General features: G+C 35.9%; 1 protein-coding gene across 9 annotated transcripts in view; it reads right to left on the reverse strand.

Annotated features, from left to right (window-relative positions):
* FOXP2 (forkhead box P2) overlaps nucleotides 1–20000 on the reverse strand; it is a 498059-nt gene that overhangs the window by 7670 nt on the left and 470389 nt on the right. For all 9 annotated transcript variants that reach the window (XM_072964634.1, XM_072964637.1, XM_072964632.1 and 6 more), the window contains 2 exons: nucleotides 19192–19261; nucleotides 18262–18425 (listed from right to left, as the gene is read on the reverse strand). In XM_072964634.1, the coding sequence (XP_072820735.1) occupies nucleotides 18262–18425; nucleotides 19192–19261 (234 nt within the window). The remainder of the gene's footprint in view (nucleotides 1–18261; nucleotides 18426–19191; nucleotides 19262–20000) is intronic.

Below are 20000 nucleotides of genomic sequence, written 5' to 3' on the forward strand. Positions count from 1 at the left end.
GTTTTGATTTAATAATCATTATAGGTTGAATTTATAATTTTAGATTTTCCAGGTTCATTCTGCGATTCAGAACATTTTAGTGAATGCTAAACTCTTAAGTACTGGAAGTGATTAGAATAGATTCCTAAGATTAATATAATAGAACCTTTTTCTAATTAGGTCTCATAAATGACCTATGAATATTAGAAACTTTCAAGTTTAAATTCTAAACAGATATTGAGTAATTGGCAAGACATACATAGATATCTAGCACTGTTCTAAGGTGTTAACCTCAAGTCAATTAAAAGTTTTTGGGGTTTCTAATAACTTCAGCTAAAGATTTGACCTCTTGTGCAGCTGGCATGTCTTAACGTCCTCAGGGCTCTGAGAAGACGTAGGAGGTCTCCTTAGTCTGGACTCTGCTTCCTAATCTCCTGTTCCATCGCCACTGTCCCCTTAGCTGAAGCTGAATATCTTGAGTATCTGATTCATTTGTGTTTACTTTCCTGGTTTGGATTTTTATTTGAATAAAGAACATGTGGGAAAGTCTCAAGTTCCGGATAAAGAGGAATAACAAACAGGATGTATTTCTAAAATACAAGCCTAACGAGAGAATTCTTCTAAAAGGACAGCTATAAAGGCATGTCCCATTACATTCCTCAGAGAATTTTAGCACACAAGCAATTTATTTCGTTATGTCATTGCCTTGTACAGAAATCAACCTGAACTGAGACATGGGGGAATGAGACAAGACTAAGCCAACACCCTTCAGCCATTCTCAGGGAGCAGGCCTCAGCGCTCTGTGTACAACAGCAGTTCTGAATGGTAACTTCTATTCCCGACTCAAAACATCGTCCTTAACACATTGTGTTCAGTTCCTGCCCCAAGCTGTTTCTCATGCTGACTCAGTCTGTGCTTTCCTCTTCAGCTCACCGTGGGTACCTGGAACTCCCTCCTCACTGTGTTCTCCCTGTGCACATCCCGTCTCCATTTAAGGACCAACTTCCATCTTATCTACTTCTAAGTAGTCTGACTGTCCAGCTTTCACTGACCTCCGACCTTGAGCCTCCAAAGCCTTTTTTTCCCTTGATCGTTCTGATATCCCAAACTACAGGATCTTTGAATCCTAATACTGTATCAAGCAATTTTATTCAGTGCTCCTATTTCACAGATTAGATGTGTTTTCACTTGTCTTGTATGCCAAGTCAAAAGAATGGATCCCAAGGAAACCACATGCGTTTGGTGGGCTGAAGGATGAACTGGAAATTAGTCTCTTCTGGGGCCATTAGCAGTATTGTTCCCTTCCTACTCCCATTACAGGATGTGAGGGTCATTTAATCTGCTCTTGAAAAAAGTAGCTCTCTCTGCAGTGTTTATTTTTTCAAATTCTTCAAGGGACCATGTGTTATACCACTATAGGCTAATTAGATTTTCTTCCAGGAAAGAAGCTACCCTTCACCAAAGAAACCTCTCTGACAAGTCAAATAAAATAAAGGAATGCCTTTAAAGTAATCCCCTGTCTATGCCAGGCTCACCACGTCCTCATGTATCCTCTTCTCCAGTAGAGTCATGGAAAGGGTTTTAATGAACAGGGTATAATTAAATACAATATTTTTTATGTCTTTAGTATTTTGATTAACTTGTAAGTTGTAGCAGAAAGTAATCTTGAATAATTTAGGCACCTCATTTATAATCTTTAGTCATGCAGCAGCGGTTAAGTGGTTAATAATACAGTGTTTAAAAATTTAGTCGGCTTTGAGGAGAAAATGCTTGGGTTTAAATCCTGGCTCCTTAACTTCCTCGCTGTGTGATCTTGAGGAAGTTACTTAATGTCTCTGTACCTCTGTTTCTTTATTCATAATGCAGAGATAACAAAGTACCTACTTTACACAGTAGTTACAAGGAATAATTTTTTTGTATATGTGAAACACATGGAACAGTGACTGGGTCATAAGTGATACATGTTGGATATAGTCATGATATAATTACAACCTGAAATCCTTTTTTGGTAAGAAGTTATAGTATAAATACATGAATTAATTTTTAAACAATGTATGAACTAAATATAGCCCTTCTATAAAATAAGACTTTTATTCATATTCCTATATCATAAAACAAAGATACATGCGCCCCACATATCAAATGCCAGGCATTAGGGCTATGAAAGTAATGACCAGCTACACTTCCTTAAAAGTACATTTAAGGTTATAAAATAAAAGGAACAAACTGACACAACATATTATTACAATTATTCCTAAGAATGATTTACTAATGCATTTCTGAACACTAAAACACTAAGCCAAAATCCCAAGTCATATCTCTGATCATTTTAAGATCAACAGAGAAAAGTAAATTTCAGAGTAGAGGGGCCATCATTGAAATGCTCCATAGACAGAGCCCCTGCACTTACTCTCCTCAGCCATCCATCCCAGGCCTCATCATTAGCTTGTCATTCAAATCATTAACTTACATGCATTGAATGGTCCAGGCCTGCATCACATGTGCTATATACACACTGGGGTTTATGAAGTCTGATAATATATATTCAGCTGGAGAAACCTTAAACAGATGAACTCAAAGTTGACTAAAGGATGGAAATTTTAAGAGACATAGAAAATACATTTTCTGCCAAAAGTTCCTTTATGCTGTGGATTGAGTCACGTCCCCCGTGTCCATAATGACATAAAGAACATCAATCTCACTTTGACAGGAAAAGCCAATAACATATTACCATTATCTCATTGCCAGTTATTAATTTAACAAAAGTTTATTGCATACTTTCTAGATATAAGGCACTGTGGGGGCATTTATGCATCTATCAAAGAACTTACTGTCTGGGATGAGAGAAATATGTGCTTAAATATGTACAAGATTGCCAGCCGTAAGTGCAATAAGAGAAACAGCAATTAAGTGATACTGGAGGAGTTAACAACTGGGAGAGATTATTTGCCTCTAAGCAGAATCCCAAAGCACATATATCCCTAATGGAATTCATTAAAGGTAGTAAAGGAAGAACATGTTCAGATGGATAAAAAAAAAAGAAGAAATTCTTGACTATCTGGGTGAAAAAACTCTTTCCAGGTATGAATAAGATCTGGATGGTTCAGATATTCATCAAGCCATTTTTCCCAGCCTGATTTGAAATTTATAGACTTCTCCCTTCAGTTACAACTTAAGGTGTCTTACAGATTAAACCACAGTCCTTAATAGAGTTCTTAGTAATAACTAAAGAGGGAAAAGTATAGCTTAGTGGTAGAGTGCATGCTAACATGCAGAAGGTCCTGAGTTCAATCCCCAGTACCTCCATTAAAATAAATAAATACATACATACATACATACCTAATTACTCCCCCTGCCAAAAGAAACAATAATAACTAAAGTAGAAGCTACTTTGAACAAACTGAATCAGTCGTTTCCAGGAGTAAAACAGTTGATAACATTTGAAACATTGAGGATTTAGTTTTTTGGTTTTTGTTTTTAACTTATGAACAAAAAGAAAAAAAATCTAGTGGAATAACTGATTTTTTTGGTCTCATTGTGAGATCTTGAATAAAGGTAGTAAGTAGACTTATTTTTTTAACATGTCTTAAGGCAGGGGTCTATGATGCCTGGTCCTTAATTTATTTACTGGGCACTTAATACATATCTGACATCTAAATTATCACAGAAGAGTAAAACTTCTGGCACAGAAGGGCGCAGACAGAAGGTAGACGTATTTACCTTGACAGTCACTTCAGTAGTTCTTCCAAACCTGATAAAATATGTCCTATTCCTTTAAGTGGATTTGGAAGAAACTTCACCTTTGACTTTAATGTAAATTATCCACTTGGCAGATGATGAATATTCAAACTAGAATCCAGGAACTCTTTGTGAACAGTTTAAAAAACTGTTCTGCCCATGAAACACAAGATTTCTAATTCAACAATTCCAAGTCCACTACCTACTATTTACTGTAGAAAAGCAGTGATTTCTATTTCTTGCTTGAAGACGAAATAGCCAACCTCCTAATTTGATATAATTTACACTTGGGAGATTTAGAAAGCTATTTGGAAGTTCTTTAGATAATTACAGGGAAAGTATTTATTGATGGAGAGAGAGAAAATCTGTTACTATTCCCTGACAGAGAGGTTCATAGTCAGTTAACTGACCTGGAAACACTCCTAGAAGGATAAATGTTACTTCTTGTTGGAATTGAAAACATCAATTCAGTGAACGTTACATGCAAACCGCTAGGCTAGGGACGGACATGGACAGCGGTTCCTGTTCTCAGAGAGTTTACAGTCTAATAGAGGCAGTCTTCAAGACACACACACAGGCAACTTAGATACCATTAGAAATGTGATCTATATACCATGACAGAAAGTATGTTATGAAAGACAGGAGATCCATTCAGGCAATGCACTCAATGATCTGTGTGACAGAGGAGTGTGTCATTTCAGGTAGGCTTTGCAATATATGAAAATGTTCATTATGCAGAGTTGAGAAAAAGGGCATTCTGAGTGGAAATGGGTAAACAATGGAGAATTTTAGAGGTGTTATGGGAAACCTGAGTATGTGCAGAGGCCAGGGAGAAAGAAGAATTGGTAATAAAGAAATATTCGAAAGCAGAACAAGGTCAGATGGTGAAGGGCCCTTGAGTTGCATTTTATAGAGCTTAAAATTTATTCTCTGCCAGCTGAAGGGCTATTGATGGTTTCTGAGCATGGCAGTGAAAAGATAGAAGAGTTTTAGGAATTTGCAAAGTGCATGTGGAATACAGGCTACTGGGATAGGGTTACCGGTTAGGAGCTCACTGTGTACCAAGGCAATGATGGGCAGGACTAAGGCAGCAGGATTAGAACAGTGGTGAGAAGTGAAGAATTCAGGCCGTTGGTTGTAGGCTAAAAAGTTTTGTATACATTGCTCTTAAATTTATATGTATGTGAGATTGTTCCCTCTTATACTCTGCCAAGATGAGCCTAATCTCTGTCAAAAATTCTAAAAGTTAAAATAGACGATGACTCTTGATAACACATATTCAATTTTGATGAATCTTTATATTTGTTGCTTTAACGCTCAAGGAGAAGGGATAGTGGATCCCAGAAAACTTGGACATTAGAAAATAGACGAGGGGAAGACGTTGAAAAAAATTTGTTTCTAGTCTTCTCTGTGATGAAGCTATGAACAGTAGCAATGGCCACATTCATAAAGGCAGCTGATACTTGATCTCCAGAAATTTTATTTATTTAAAAATTTCCGTCTATGTTCTTATGTCATTTTTAAGAAAAATGTATTTTAAAATTGAATATTGAGGGAATATAGCAGGAAATATGGACACTTTCTCTAGTGAAACAGTATAGTACTTCCAGAGATGAGTAGCAAAGAAGAAAACAGGTAAGTCTTTTTAAAAAGAAGTAACATACACCCTTGAGGTCCGAGCTAAGAATCTCCAAATAACTGGTGAATTTTCTAATGCCCTACCCCATCATCAACCTGGAGATTAATAAACTCTTGAGACACAGCTCCCAAATTCTCATCCAATCTCATCCTACAGATATTCCTCTCTAGGCAGACTGCCTACCCCACTCCAAGGCAAAAGAATTATCCGCTCTCTGAATGAGACTCATGCTTTGTGTCTTAGTCACCTTGGCTTATATCTTCAAATCCTTTGTATCTATCTTCTGCTTCCTCATCTCTGCTTAATATTAGGCTGAAAAAGTTTAAGATGGCTATTTCCATCAACAAAACACAGTCAAATATCATAAATTTCAAACAGAAATCTATTTCGTGTTGTGCAAAACTCAAAGCTAGATGCTTCACGAAGACTTTAATAATTCTCCGCATGTATAAGTACATTTAAGCCTGAATCTGTAATTTGGTTATAACTTTTTTCCTTCCTTTATTCGAACTCTCCCATTATCTTTGTACATATCCTTCCCTCTGTTAGAGGTTTTTTACCTCTTTGTAGATACAGATCATCTGCCAGTTTCCAACAGAATATGTTGCACATAATAGGTGTTCAATAAACGTTTATTCAATTTAAATGACTGAAATTCATCTCTGCTCCATTCAGCCTGCCAAGCCTCTGCTGGAAGGAAATGCAAACCAAATGCAAAGAGGCAGTTGATTTTTATACCCTCCATTAATCTCTCAGTTTTATAGCCCACCCTCATAATGGTATATACCAAAAACACAGAGGACTATCTACATTAGTGGACTGATTTGTTACCTAGAGAAAAGTGTTGTTTCTTTAGTTGTGGAATTTATAAGTACCCTAGGCACCCATGAAAGCCTGAAGAAATGTTAATGTTACCTACATCCTCAGCGAAGAGTCAAGTTATAATGGAAAACTTTACCTCTTTACTTTAGATTGTGGTCACACAGTGTATCCTCCAGAGGAATGTAAATTGTCTTCATTTTTGTCCTTATTCAAGATTAAGTAAAAGATCCTATAAACAGTTCCAGTTTTTCTTTAGAATAAGAAAGTACTATGAATGAAGTTCTCTTAAACTGAGGTGTTAAAAATGTAGTTGTCAATAGATGTTAGACTGTAGAGTCACAATGGTGTTTCCTTATTTAGATACCATCAAATGTAATGATTAAAATACTTACACAGTGTCGTCATACAGGAAAAATTCAGTGGCACAATGTAAACTGGATTAGGCTTTCAGAAATGCAATATTTATTGATACTGAGAAACTAATGATAAAAATTTTAGGTCTTAAATGTTATGAAAGAGGTCAACAAATGCTGTGAAGAAAAGCTTACCATGAATATCTACAATATGGGCAGTATCAGGCAATTTAAAGTTAATTGTATCAAATGTTTACAAGTCAAGACTAAAAGTAAGACTAGATTAAAATTACTTTTATGTGGTTTACTCATGATAGGAGATTCCCCTGTATCTTTTTTCAGATAATCTTAGTTATTTCAGAAAGTATTTAATATATTTAATAAAGTGTACGCATTGAAAAAAAGCAATAAACATCTTTTTACAATGAGATATGATACATCTTTAAACAATCCTATAAGAATAATTTTTAACCTCTTCCCCGGCCCTAGCATCCTGAAGGATATAACACGCTTCTATCAGTAACTGCAAATCCTTACTAAAAAAAAGTTACTCCATGGATAATATTCAAAAATCCTATCCTCAGAAATAGCCTTAAGGCCCTCATGCTTCAGTTTTCCTATGGAAAATAATTTTATTTGGCCCAATATAGTAATCTTTATCCAGCAAAATGAATTTACGTATATAGTACTCTGAGAAATATACCGGATGTACTGAAATACGTATAAGCCCTTAAACCTCACACCTATTTCCTTCTCAACAACGATTTGTTCAAGTTATTAATTTTTAAGTTTCTTAATACTTACTTCTACTTAACTTAGTTTCTATACCTTTAACCTACATGGGATACATTGGTTAAATCTAACAGAAAATGTTTAGAACCATATAAATTCTTCCATATCTCTTATATATTGTTATATCTTAATTGTTAATAAATGGTATTTAAAAATATCAGAATTGGCTGGGCATTGCTATAGGCCACTGCTGCCCATTGATTTGCACTGATTTTGACTCTTTCAAAAAATAGCATTAAAATTTTAATGTCATTAAAAAGAAATACGTGGATAAGATTTTCTTTTACCTACCTATAACGTCTGTCTAGTACTTGGCACAAAGCTGTTGAATGAGTAATAACTATACATAAGCATTTAAAAATCAACGTATATGATTAGCACTTTAACTATAATTTCATATGTTTAAGTAAAATTTTTATTCAATTAGTTCAGATTTGCTAATGGCAAAACCTTCATGCTTACTACATAAGTAACATTGTTTTGAAGATGTAACATGAATTCCGAAATGTAAACACAGAATCCTTTATTAAGATGGAAGGTTTAGTCTTAGGAGGCTCAGTTTTTGGTTTTGTTTGATTTATTTCTGAGTAGCTAACTTCTACTGACTGCTATCTTGGAATACAACCACATCAAATAGAACATTTTTTAAAAAGTCATTTTTTTTTTTCTAAGAAGAAGATTCACAGGAAAACTGGTAAAATAACTGATGCTCATTTAGAAAGCATATGAAAAATGGAGACTGTGGAAATTCAATTTTACTCATTTCCTTCTAGTATATGCACAAGGAAATGATACAATTATATTTGGAATTTAATGGTAGACTTAAGAAATTGCAAGTTTAGTTATCTCCATTTATATAAAGTCAGGTTGAAATGAGAAACAATTCATGTTTCTTAAACATTTGTTAACTTTTAGAGTGATTGTTTAGGAAGTATTTTAGTTTAACATATCACAGGAATAAGCTAATAAATGAAACTAAAGTTTTAAATGGAAAGGTTTACTTTTAAAAGAAAAGATTTTGCTAGTACTTTTTAAAATAAGAGATGATCTTAGGCTAATGTGAGTAATTAAATAACCAAAGTTATTTATATAGTCATTAAGAAATGATTTACTTAATTCTATTTATGATTTTATTCTTTTGAAATGAGAATCCTGATTTCTTCCACTAAAATCTAGAATTTTTTATATTCTAAATTTAAGCACACATTAGGGAAATATTTAATTCTCTTAGGTACAGAAGTGAACAAGGCAATATAATTAAAAACAACTAGAAATTATAAATTAAATCTTTATCTAGTAAGAAATTACAAAACATCTTTTCTAGCATGACTCAGTATTTTTCCAACTTGTTATTTTGCAAGACTGTTTTCTCTTTTGTAATTTAAAATGACATTTACCACAAACATTCTTATGTTGAACAACTGACTTTTCTTTTGATTTGGATGAGTTTGCACGTAGCTGCCATTAGGACGGTACCCAGAATCATCATTCCAGTTCAACAGATACAAATCCTGCTTATCTCTTGATGAAAAGGAAAATACTCTTCCTTTCAGAAATGTACACCCTTCAAGAGAGGATAGAAAAATTGGAGTGAACAAATGATTCCTCACTCCGTATATACCTTGTTTGGCTTGCTTTGTTCAGAATATAATTAGAAAATGCCCTACCATATTTTCCATACCTTTTCACTGTGGGTAAGGATAAACAGGCAAATAAATTTTAATTTTTCATCTTAAAGTCAGAGTACAACTTTAATCCTAATGTATTTAATAAACCATAACTCCCAGTCTATCTTCTAAAAAATGCAGCTATTTCGTGTTTGATTGCAAAGGAATATTATTTTCTGATAATTGTAATAACATTTTCTCTTCTAAGATACAGTGCCATTCTGAAGGATGCTGTTTATAATTCTAGCCTACATCCCAGAAGATCTAACCCCAAGCTAGAGTTCCAAAGTTCCATTTAAAGTCAACAGAAGTTCTAAGAAATATAACAGAAAGGTGGATTAGGGTTAATGAAACATAATTTTATAAATTGCATGCATATATATGTATATCAAATTTCTCTAAGATTTCTTGCCCTTACCTTCAACATTATATTGTAATTTATTTAAATTTATGCAACATTATTTAAAGAAACTGGATTTTACATGATTTGGAGGCTCACTCCCAAATGATTTCAGATAGTTTTGCTTTAGTGCTGATTAAAAAAAAACATACACACAATTAAATTCTCTGAGATTTACCATTCTATTTATAAAAAAAAATAGATGTGACCAAAACAGCTGTAATAAAATGAAAATATAGATGTAATTACTTTGATCATGGATGAGTACAAGCATATTGTGCCCAATCTCAGAATCAAAACAGTTGTCCACTGAGATACAACTGGTACCATTCCATTTTGTGTCTCATAAATGGTAACTTTCAATGAACATCCAGCTATGGCTCTAAGGACCTTTAAGTGTCAAATCTGCTGGCCAGTGAAACAAAAGAAAGTCTAAATTATATCTTGACATTTGGCCATTAAGTCAGCTTCTTGCTACTACTCCCAAACTCCTTTCAACCTTTCATCCCAACTGTTTTTGCCTTGTTCCTTGGACTGGGTTTCAGGCAGAAATGTAAGGATGGGTATTTGGGCACACAAATGTTCCCACTTCTCTCTAATTTCCTCTTTGATAACTTGGTCTGGCTCCTTGAAGATCATGATCTCAAGTCCTATAGTTGGGCCCTATGCCCGGCCAGTCCTCCCGGATGTGGTGCACCCATTTTTCTGGACTGTGGCTTGTCTCCCTTGCCAAACTGCCCATTCAGGGCTGGCTGGGGTGAAGCTGTTTCCTGGATATCTTTACAGAGATTACTCTCCACTCGGATTACATACGGTTTCTGTCAATGGGTCTGTCTAATCTCCGAGACTGGCTGCCCTGCTGGAACTATGCCTTTGCTCAAATTCAACAGGAGGTCTGACTCAGTGTTCAGTTTCCTCCTGAACTGTGCTTAGTTATGCTCTGTTAGTTCTAAACATGAGAATGGAATAGGGAGCAAAAACAATATTTATCTTTTATTCTAAATCTAGTGGATTACGTCCCTCTCTGACCTGCTAATTAACAAAAGGGACCTTGGATTTAATGCGGCAAATGTAAATTTATCCAGAGTAAGATAACGTTATGTGACCAGTGATTACTTTCGCTCCTGCCTTTTCAACGTCTTGCTGATGTTACACCATTTTCCGCCTTCAAAGATCAGGATAATGTCGAGCAAACTGACAAGAATGTTAGTTTCCACTAGTTGTGTAAAATTTGTTGGTCATCTATTGCTTACATAAACTATTTAAGTCTATCCTAATGAAAGAACCTGGTTATAGAATGTAGGAAACCTGAGATAACATTTTAAACTGCATTTATTGGTGTCAAAGTTTTCAAGTATTTTGTTGTACTTATTTGAACGGTAATTTAAAAGTCTCCCAAAGTAGTCAAAATGAATATAATTTTAACATTTATTAAAATAGACTTATGTAAATTACCTTCACATTAAGTCGTATTCTAAAGTGATAGTCAACTTTACATCATAAATAAATACACATACTCACCAAATAGACATCCACTTCCTTAAGCCCTATGTCAAAAGCTGAGTTAAAATACCATATGGGTATGTAAAAACCTTCATTTTCCCCTGGTACTAGAAGGAAAAGATTAATAGTGAATAATAATATTCATTTTTAAACAATTCCATCAATTAATTTTTGACCCTTAGTGAAAGGAAATTTCTAAGGCTCACCTAGTGTTAGTGTAAACCAAGATGTACCCGCTAACAAAGTATTTTCTTTAGATATAAAACAGAAGCAGTAAGCTACAATACTGTCAGCTAAAAGTTTTCTGACACGCTTTGCCTAAATTGTGGAGATTCATACCACGGATGTCAGATACCATCTGTATAGTTCTATAAAAATCCTTTGAAACCCTACAGGAACCCACAAATTTCCACAATTGGCACGGTGGGGGTACAGCACTTTTTAGCTGAAGGCACTGTATCTCTGGGAGGACCTTTTTATTAGGAAGAACGAGAATGAGTTGTAAGTGCCACATACGGGGACTGGAATAATGTAAAAAAGAAGAGCAGCTACTGAGCCACACTTGTCGCACTTTAAAAAAAAAAAAAAAGATGAGATGATAAAGAGCTGGCATAGTCATAAGTTCTGTACAATCACTTTGGAAAGAGATCTCAAAGCTAACTAGCAAAGTTAATAATAAAAAAAAAGTTTAGAGATTAAATACAAATGGAATTAAATCAGAATGAAAATTATAAGAGGCCCAGAAATGGTAGGGGAAAAAAAATTAAAGATGAGGGGAAAATTGTGAATTAGAAAATCTGTGAAAACAGATGTAAAGCCCCCCAAATGCTTTTATGTTCAGAGCTTCTTGGTGCATCTTAATGATCCAAAATATCAGCAAAAATTGTGCAGGCTTAACAGGCATGAAAACAATGAGAGAGCATTCCACTTGCTCGAGTTGTCACTCACTTTCAACTGCTTTCCTCTGATATCCAGAGCCACTCCAATTTCAAATGCTTTTGCCCACAGAGAGATCTAAGATCTGCAGGGATTTTATATAAAAATATCACCAGCCAAAGGTGTAGGGTCTGCAAATTCTACATGTGCCTACAAACAGCGATTTAAATTTTAAGGCAGCCAAAGAGAATAGAAGGAAGAAAGGTAATATTATATACTTGAATATTTTCATTATGTTTCATGATAATTCACAATTTATATTAGATTTTCAATGCTGTTTTACAAAGTGGGACTCTGGAAGTCCCTTTCAGCTGTCTTTGGTTGCAAAGTTCTTACTCCCAGGAGAGCCTGGTGTTGATCACTGGAAAGATACAACAAACTGAGGCTCTCAAGAAGCAGAGGGTGTTGTAAAGATGACCGGGACACGCACTGTATCGAAAGTTCTAGGGCACGCAGAATGTGCATTCAACATGTTAATAAAAAAGATTAATGTGATCTCCACTGCAGTCCTGAAATAACACTACACTACTCCTCTTTTGTGTGATGCCTCAGACTTTGATTTCCTTACCCTAAAGTTTTGGCTTCTAAGTACACAACAAATGTATTTTCTAGTCTTATATGAGACATGTTAACATTCTGATTCTATATAGAAGATCATTAACTTGCAAACTTCAAATATTTGCTTAAATAAGAGGGAGAAAATAATAATCGCCTGCAACTAATTATAGAGTATTAGCAAGTAGAACTTTGAGATGGCATGGAGGCTGAGAAGACTCAGGAATGACACGGAAGAAATGATCTGAAAACTCAACAGCAGGAGACTCTAATCATCAGACGGGGGACCGACATGACATGGGAGAAGGCTTTGTGCGTGAAGACCTCGGTACAAAACGAGCTCAGGAAGAACATTCGTTTTGATCTCTAGAAACAAAATCTGAAAATATAAAAATGGGAACCTCATTTTAACATTCTCACAAGAGAAAGAAAAGGCAAATCTGAGCTAACTCATTGAGAGTGAGGAGAAACAACTACTTAATAAAAAAGAAACAACAGTTGAACTAAATACGGCGAGTACATCATTAAATTTCTCTTTCTGCCTCAAGTTTGGAAGGAGGCAGGAGATGGACTGATGCTACCAGTATGAGTTTACCTTCCAGGTCTACTCCAATTGTTTTCTTCTCTTTTCATTCATTTAAGTCTAACACATGGGAAAAGGAAATAAGTTCAAATTATTTCCTCCTGAACACAGCATCAATCCTAACTGTTAAGGTAGTTTTGGTAAGAGGCAAACACCGATATAAAATAGAAATCTAAAGTAATTTTATCCATAACCTGTAGAACTCCGCAAAGTCTGGTAATCAGGGAATGTGGGCGCTGAGGTGCAGAAGGGAAGAGTATTATCAATTGCAATGATCCTCAGCTCTGACTCTTACAGGGAGAATCCCTTGCATTCATAAAGACCATGAAGGCTCTAGAACTCTTTCAACAGCAGTAGAAAATAAAGATTTAAAAAATCGACTTGATTGAAAAGCGCCAAAACAAGTTTTAAAAAAGTTATTAGGCAGAATCTGTATTATTCCACCTGGCTTTACTCTTTTCTACTTTCTGGTAGAATCCTCTTGAAGTCATCTGATTAGGACTCTATTAATCTCGGTAATTTTTGTCTTCATTTTCAATTCACCTTCAATACAATAAATAAAATGTACCAAGACCTCAGAGGATAGTCACAAATGAGGTGAAGGCCTGCCACTTTCTGTTCACATAAAGTTGGACAGCTCTAAAAGACATTAATTAACTAAAATATTAAAATTAAAAATACAAGCTCACAAGTATACTCTGCCAATAGTTAAGATCTCTTGGTTCCTTCATAAAAGTGAACATTGGAGTTAGTTCTCTGTTCTTCCTAAAATCTCTTCTCCCTTCTTCTTCAGCACGCTACGAGAATCCTGGATTGTACTCTTATAGGGATCGCTTGGTGAAGTCAAACCATTTCTAATGAACTGTCATCTCCCATTTTGGTTCTTCATAATCAGTATCATATGTTTATTGAGTGCTTCGTTTGTGTTGTATAATGTGTTAGGGGTTTCATAAACTATGATATGTTATAATGTATCTAAAGCATAGTCTCTGTCCTTAAGGGACCTACCATTAAGCCAGAAATAACTGCATAATGAGCACACACGTGTGCAAGAACACATGTGCATGTGCGCACACACACACACAGCCTTAGTTCCAGATGGTGGTACAAGCGACAAGCTCTTCAGAAATGTGGAGCAGAGTGTAGGTCAAAATTACTTGGGAAAGCCTCCTAGAAAAACAGGATTAGGCTCATACGGAAAGGCAGAATTTAGGTAAGGAAAGAGAATGAAAAACAAAAAAAGGGAAGGGCAAAAAGGCCAAAGGTTAAGGCAAAATACGTGCATTAATTTCCCAAACTCTTCATTCTGGGCGTGCTAAGAGTAAAAGCCACAGCACAGGGGAGTGTTAAATATGGAGTGTTAAAATGAAGACTATGGATGATAATTTGGCATTTCTTGCTCTCTAAGAATAATTGGAAAGAAGCACTAATCCATAGTTCTTCTACTCTTCTAAAGTTTTAAAACATCTTATCTCCTAATCTCAGGAATACTTCTATATTTTACAATATAGGATTTGACTATTCTAGAGTTGAACAGAAAGACTAAATGAAGAGACAGTTTCCATTTTGTTTTTTCCTGAATCTAAGAACACTTGGATTCGGCAAGTAAGATACTGAACTCATCATCATTTTCCCTCCTGAGCCTGTCCTCTGTGTCCCCCATTTCTCTTGCGGGCTTTTAAAGTCGCTATGGTTTTTTCCCCCTAATTTTCCTCTTTGTCCCCAACATTCAATCCATTGTCTTATTCTGGTATTTCTTTTCTCAGCACTTCCTGTACGGATTCCTTGCTCTCTGCCCCTTGTTTTGTATTTAAGTCAGATACAACATACTGTAAGAACTCATCTTCTGCTTCCAGTTCTCTCCCAATTCCAGAACATCCTTCCACACATGAGTTCCACTCAGGCACAGTTCATCCAGCACACCTGCAGGTTACTCTTCCCAAAGCACATCTCTGGGCAAGTGAAAGCCAAGCTCATAACATCAACAGGCTCCAAACTGACACAAAACACCATAGCTTGATGTTTTAGACACTCAACAGTCCGGTCCCCTTGACAGACTCTAAATTCTACTTCCCTTTTTTATATTCTAAATTCCTGTCAAACCAAATACACAATGTTCTCCAGGCACATATCATGAATTCCTGTTCTGGGCTGATATTATCCTATTCGAATTGCTCATTGCCTACAATCTGAGATAACATCTTCTCATCTCAAAAACCTCTGATCTCACTGACGCTGAGTCAGGTGCTCCCTACCACAAATTCCTGTCTCATGTTGTTTCACTCCGTGGGTCCACTTACTTTATGAATTATAAGAGGAGGTGGGAGGAAAAGAAGAGGGACTATCAAGGAAAGTAGCCACACATTTATGGAGAGCCTAAAAGAATGTATTAAAATACAAAATATTTTTGTATTGTTTATGGTCTCCTTTATAGCAATAGTAAGGTATTATGAGAGGTAATATAAATCGGTAACTATGAACACAGCACTATGAGGGAAGCAGGGAGCAATTATTATGTTCCAGGCACTCATTTCACGTGCAAAACTCCTATGAGGTACGTATTATTATTACTTACCTCACTTTCAGCTGAGAAAACTGAGGAAAGAAATAAATCTACCTCAGCTATTAGGTGCTAAGTCTGGGACTGGAAGCCCTACAATCTGCCACCAGAGCCCATATACGCTAATACCACGAGGCCCTTTGCCTCTTGTTAACAATTGCATCAGCACAACTTAACCCTCCACCCCCAGCCAGTAACAACAAGTACCATGATATAATTTCAGGACACATGACTATGCTATTCAAATGTAAAACAATTCTTTCACTTCCGTTTAATGTTCAAAGTACTATGAAGCGCATTCAGTTACGTGCAGCCAAATATTGATGGAGAGATTAGATAGTATTTTTCCCCTGTCTAATACCACACATAAAATGACAACATATTCTTTAAGTACAAGCATCTTAAAACTCTATGAAGATGAAGATATAAAATGCTGAAGTGACATTCCATCAATAATACTGGACATCTAATATACAAAATGTTAATGACAGCAGGGGAAACAGAATCAAAGAATGAATGTTGACTCAATATTCCGAAAGATAATTAAGAATATGATTATAATTTAGGAAAAGACAAGATTTAGTCTTCCTCTAACTTTTATCTTTTCTGAAATCTGTTTCCAACAAGCTGAGGGAAGCTTTCCTTTTCTCTCTCTATGGAAAATACACATAAATATTTTTCAAATGCACTAATTCATATAGGCATAAAATGTACGATATATTGACTATGAATATTTTACTTTTATAAGCCCAGAGTGGCAGTACGTTAGGCATGAAATATACAATTATTATATATTGTTTAACACACGCTATTTTTTCTGAGACATTTTATAATTCAACTGTAACTAAATTAAGAACAAGATGAATAATCTAAAACAGCAATTGCCAAATGTAAAATAGTGCTAACCTAAAAATGCTGTAATTTAGCCCAATGATGATTTCTGGTTCTTAAAAACAACGTCCAATAAGCTATTTTATTGACCTCATTCATCGTTTATTTTAAGACTCTTATCACTGGACAATCAACATTTTAAAAAACCACTTCCCTACACACCCCCTGTAGATGGTTCCTAACAACCACTATACATTGCCTAGTAGCGCAGACAGTTGTACCGACATTGTAAACACTTTTATTATGAATACCTTTCATTTCTCTGAAATAGGTCTTTTTCTTAAGGGGGAAAAGAGGATAACTCTTGTTTGCTCTTTAAAGTTTCATCGTCTTAGCATTTTATACAGGGGGCCAGCATTAGCATACTCTGGAGAAAGGCTGAAAGTAAAAGGCCTCAGGCTCCCCCCCCCCACCGCGCCGCTGGTAGGATAAAGCGGAGATGTAAAAACTTGAGTTGGATTGCTCACTTTCCTTGTGTTAGAGCACTGCGACTCTCAAGAGCATATATTCATGTTCTTTCTACTCCGAGTTTTATTACTTCTTTTGTATTATTTAATACATCTAAAGACACTTCCGAAAGACAAATTTTTCCATTTTGAAAAAGTAATGGTTTGGAACCGGATAAAACGCATTAACGTTCGCCGTGTGTTTTTCACAAAGGTGATAGAGTAAAAGCGCTATAAAGCAATTAAGTACACGATCTTAAAGACATTAATGTGTCAAGCAGAATAAGATGTCTAAAAAAGTCAACAACAATAATACCCTGTGAAAGGTCAAATGGAAACAGGCGCCTAGAAAGACCATTATTTCTCCCTCTGGCCTTTGACTAGATATTTAATGCAAAAACAGAGAAAGAAAATGTAAGAATGAGAGAAAGTACGACTCTTACCGCAATAACTTGAAATTAGAAACATGTGATGTTTAATTCTCAGAAACATAGACATAAGTTACAATCATTCTAACAACTGAATGAATTGCTCAGGATTCAGAGTCTAATATTCTTCCCTGAATTCTAAGTTCTAACAGGGCCCATACTTTTTAGTAAACAAGAAACTGATATGCTTGGCCTATTGAATAAGGCCAGGCATTTTTTAAAGTGTCATACACATTTCTGAAATCCACAATACATCAATTTTTAATACATCTACTCTCTCAGCTCCATTAAAAAGATGGTAGGGGAAAGATTTTAGAGTAATTAATGATATAGTTAGCTGCTAAATATTAATAGGAATCGTAGTCTTGCATAAAATATAACATATAAACCTTGCCAATACAGACGCACCAGTAATTAAAGTTGAATATGTAATTACACTGATTTATAAGACAGGCAAAAAGTTACACTTTACTAGCTTCTATGTAAACTGTGGGTAACAGTTAAACTTTGCATTTTACGGTTTATAAAAACGGGCCATATCTTGACTACAGTTCATAAACGGTTTAGAGACCTGTAATAGTAGTAAAAATTACGACAACTTATTCCATCATGAATATTCTTATTGCACCATCCAAACCAAACTGTGATAATGGCCCATAAGAGGTACACTCATCTTAGACACAGTTTTACCCCCAAGAGAATGTTAGGAGCACTAAGAATTTGTGGAGGACTGCCCTGCCAGTATAATAATTAGAGGATACTGGAGAGACTTTAAAAGGTGTATTAAAACCGATTTTGAGACATTTTTTCTATATCACGAACATGGTGCAGTTTAGCTCCACTTAAACTTGCTTTTTTTTTTTTTTTTTTTTTTACTGATACGCTCTTGGAAGTTTCAGAAGGCTGCTATGTTTGAGAAGCAGGTGAACACAGGCCCTTCCCCTTACGGAGTCTGGGAGCCACACTTACATGTGCGGCTGCGGTGAGCAGCCCGGGCTGCTGTTGCCATTGCTGTCCATGTGGTCCAGGGAGCCGTTGAGGTCTTCGTGGACGGCCTGCAGCAGACCGCTGGACGCGTTATTGATCAGTCCCGGGTTGCTTAGCAAAGGTAAACTGCTCTCTGCCAAGGCAGCCTAGTGAAATGAAGAGGGTATAAAACAACTTTCAAAATGCCCTTTCCAATCATTTTTTTAAACGTCTATCTGCTTTTCCTGGGTTTCAGTTCTGATGCAGGATTTTGGAAGCACATCAGTGAAATGTGTGGGAAAGACAATGGGCAACTGGTGGCAGTGATACCAAGGAAATGAAGTGTGATGTGAAAATGTAAACACGAGCTCTCCCCAGCAAACTTTCCCGCTCCAGTCTCGGCCTCCCACATCGTGAAATGTAGGGTCCTCACACATGGTGAAATACCCCAAGATAATATAAGCAGTTGCTCTGCTTTTTAAAAATGACCAGAACTTAACTCAAAATAAAGAAGTCCTGACATTTGCCTCCTCTGCATAAAAATTATATACTATAATTAAACTTTAAAGTTTTTGCCACAAGCACCATGTTCCCCAGCACTATGATGTGAAATCATTTATGACAGCCTGGATAAATATTAATGCATAGCCACATGCATTTGCAAAGGTTTCTATCAATCTAGCATTTGCAGGAAAACCGAGTGTTCCAGATTTTGCCACAGGGTGTCCTTCTTGCTTCTTCACATCAAAAGTAGCTTGAATTAGAACCAGTGCTTGCTTTCTACAGTACTAGGTACTACAACTTACTTGGATGATAAACCAACGATTAAGAATAATCACCGTCCCATCTAAATACAAAGCCATGCCCCTCCTCCCCCCAAAAGCCAAAACATTCAAGCACAAGGATAATGGAAGATACCTTTAAGGATATTACCTGCAAACTGGCATTAAGAGCTGCTCCATAGCCTAAACTGGTAGGTATATTTTTTACTAAGGTGGGGCTTCTGGAAGAAAAAAAATATAGAGATGACTTTTAAGTCAAAATGTAAAACATGTAGATCTCAGTCCTCTCAGTTAAAAAGATATGTTCTGGCTTGTGGCCTCCCACTGCTAGCCCAGAAGGAGTGTATATGAGACCACAGAAAAAAGGCGATGCAGTTTACATATTAGTTCTCTACACACTATGTTTATCTCAATTTAGCCCAGGAGTCTAAGTAATGAAACTTTAGACTGTGGTGTGCAGGCAAAGTGGGGCATGTCCATAAGGGTCCCTAGACCTGTTTCCAGCTCCTTGAAGGTCTGACTTCCAAGAAGAACAACATTCATATAAAATTTTAAAAATGTAAATAGACAACACAATTACCAATTTGATGCAATCAGGAAATAATGAATGGTTAATTTCTAGAACACCATGAATTAACATAACAAATTACCATAGTTAATTAAACGACAACATAATGGATTAACTATTTCTTGATGCCAAAAGGAGCACATCCTTGACTACAGACATCAAAAGGGAAAGGCCAAGAGCAGATGAAATACATTAAAGTCATGTCTTCACAGAAGGCAGCAGTGGTTTGGGGAAGCAGGTAGAGGCTTCATGGAGTTAATTTATTTGGCATAATATGTGTCCAATTATATTTCTGACTTAAGCTTGGCAGTCTTGTTCTCTGGGAAAAAAAAAAAAAACTGATTCCAAATTCCCAGCCAGTAATTTTCTCACACTGCCATATCCTGATCAGC

Source organism: Vicugna pacos, chromosome 7, assembly GCF_048564905.1.
Source record: "Vicugna pacos chromosome 7, VicPac4, whole genome shotgun sequence".
In the NCBI taxonomy this organism is placed as follows: domain Eukaryota; kingdom Metazoa; phylum Chordata; class Mammalia; order Artiodactyla; family Camelidae; genus Vicugna; species Vicugna pacos.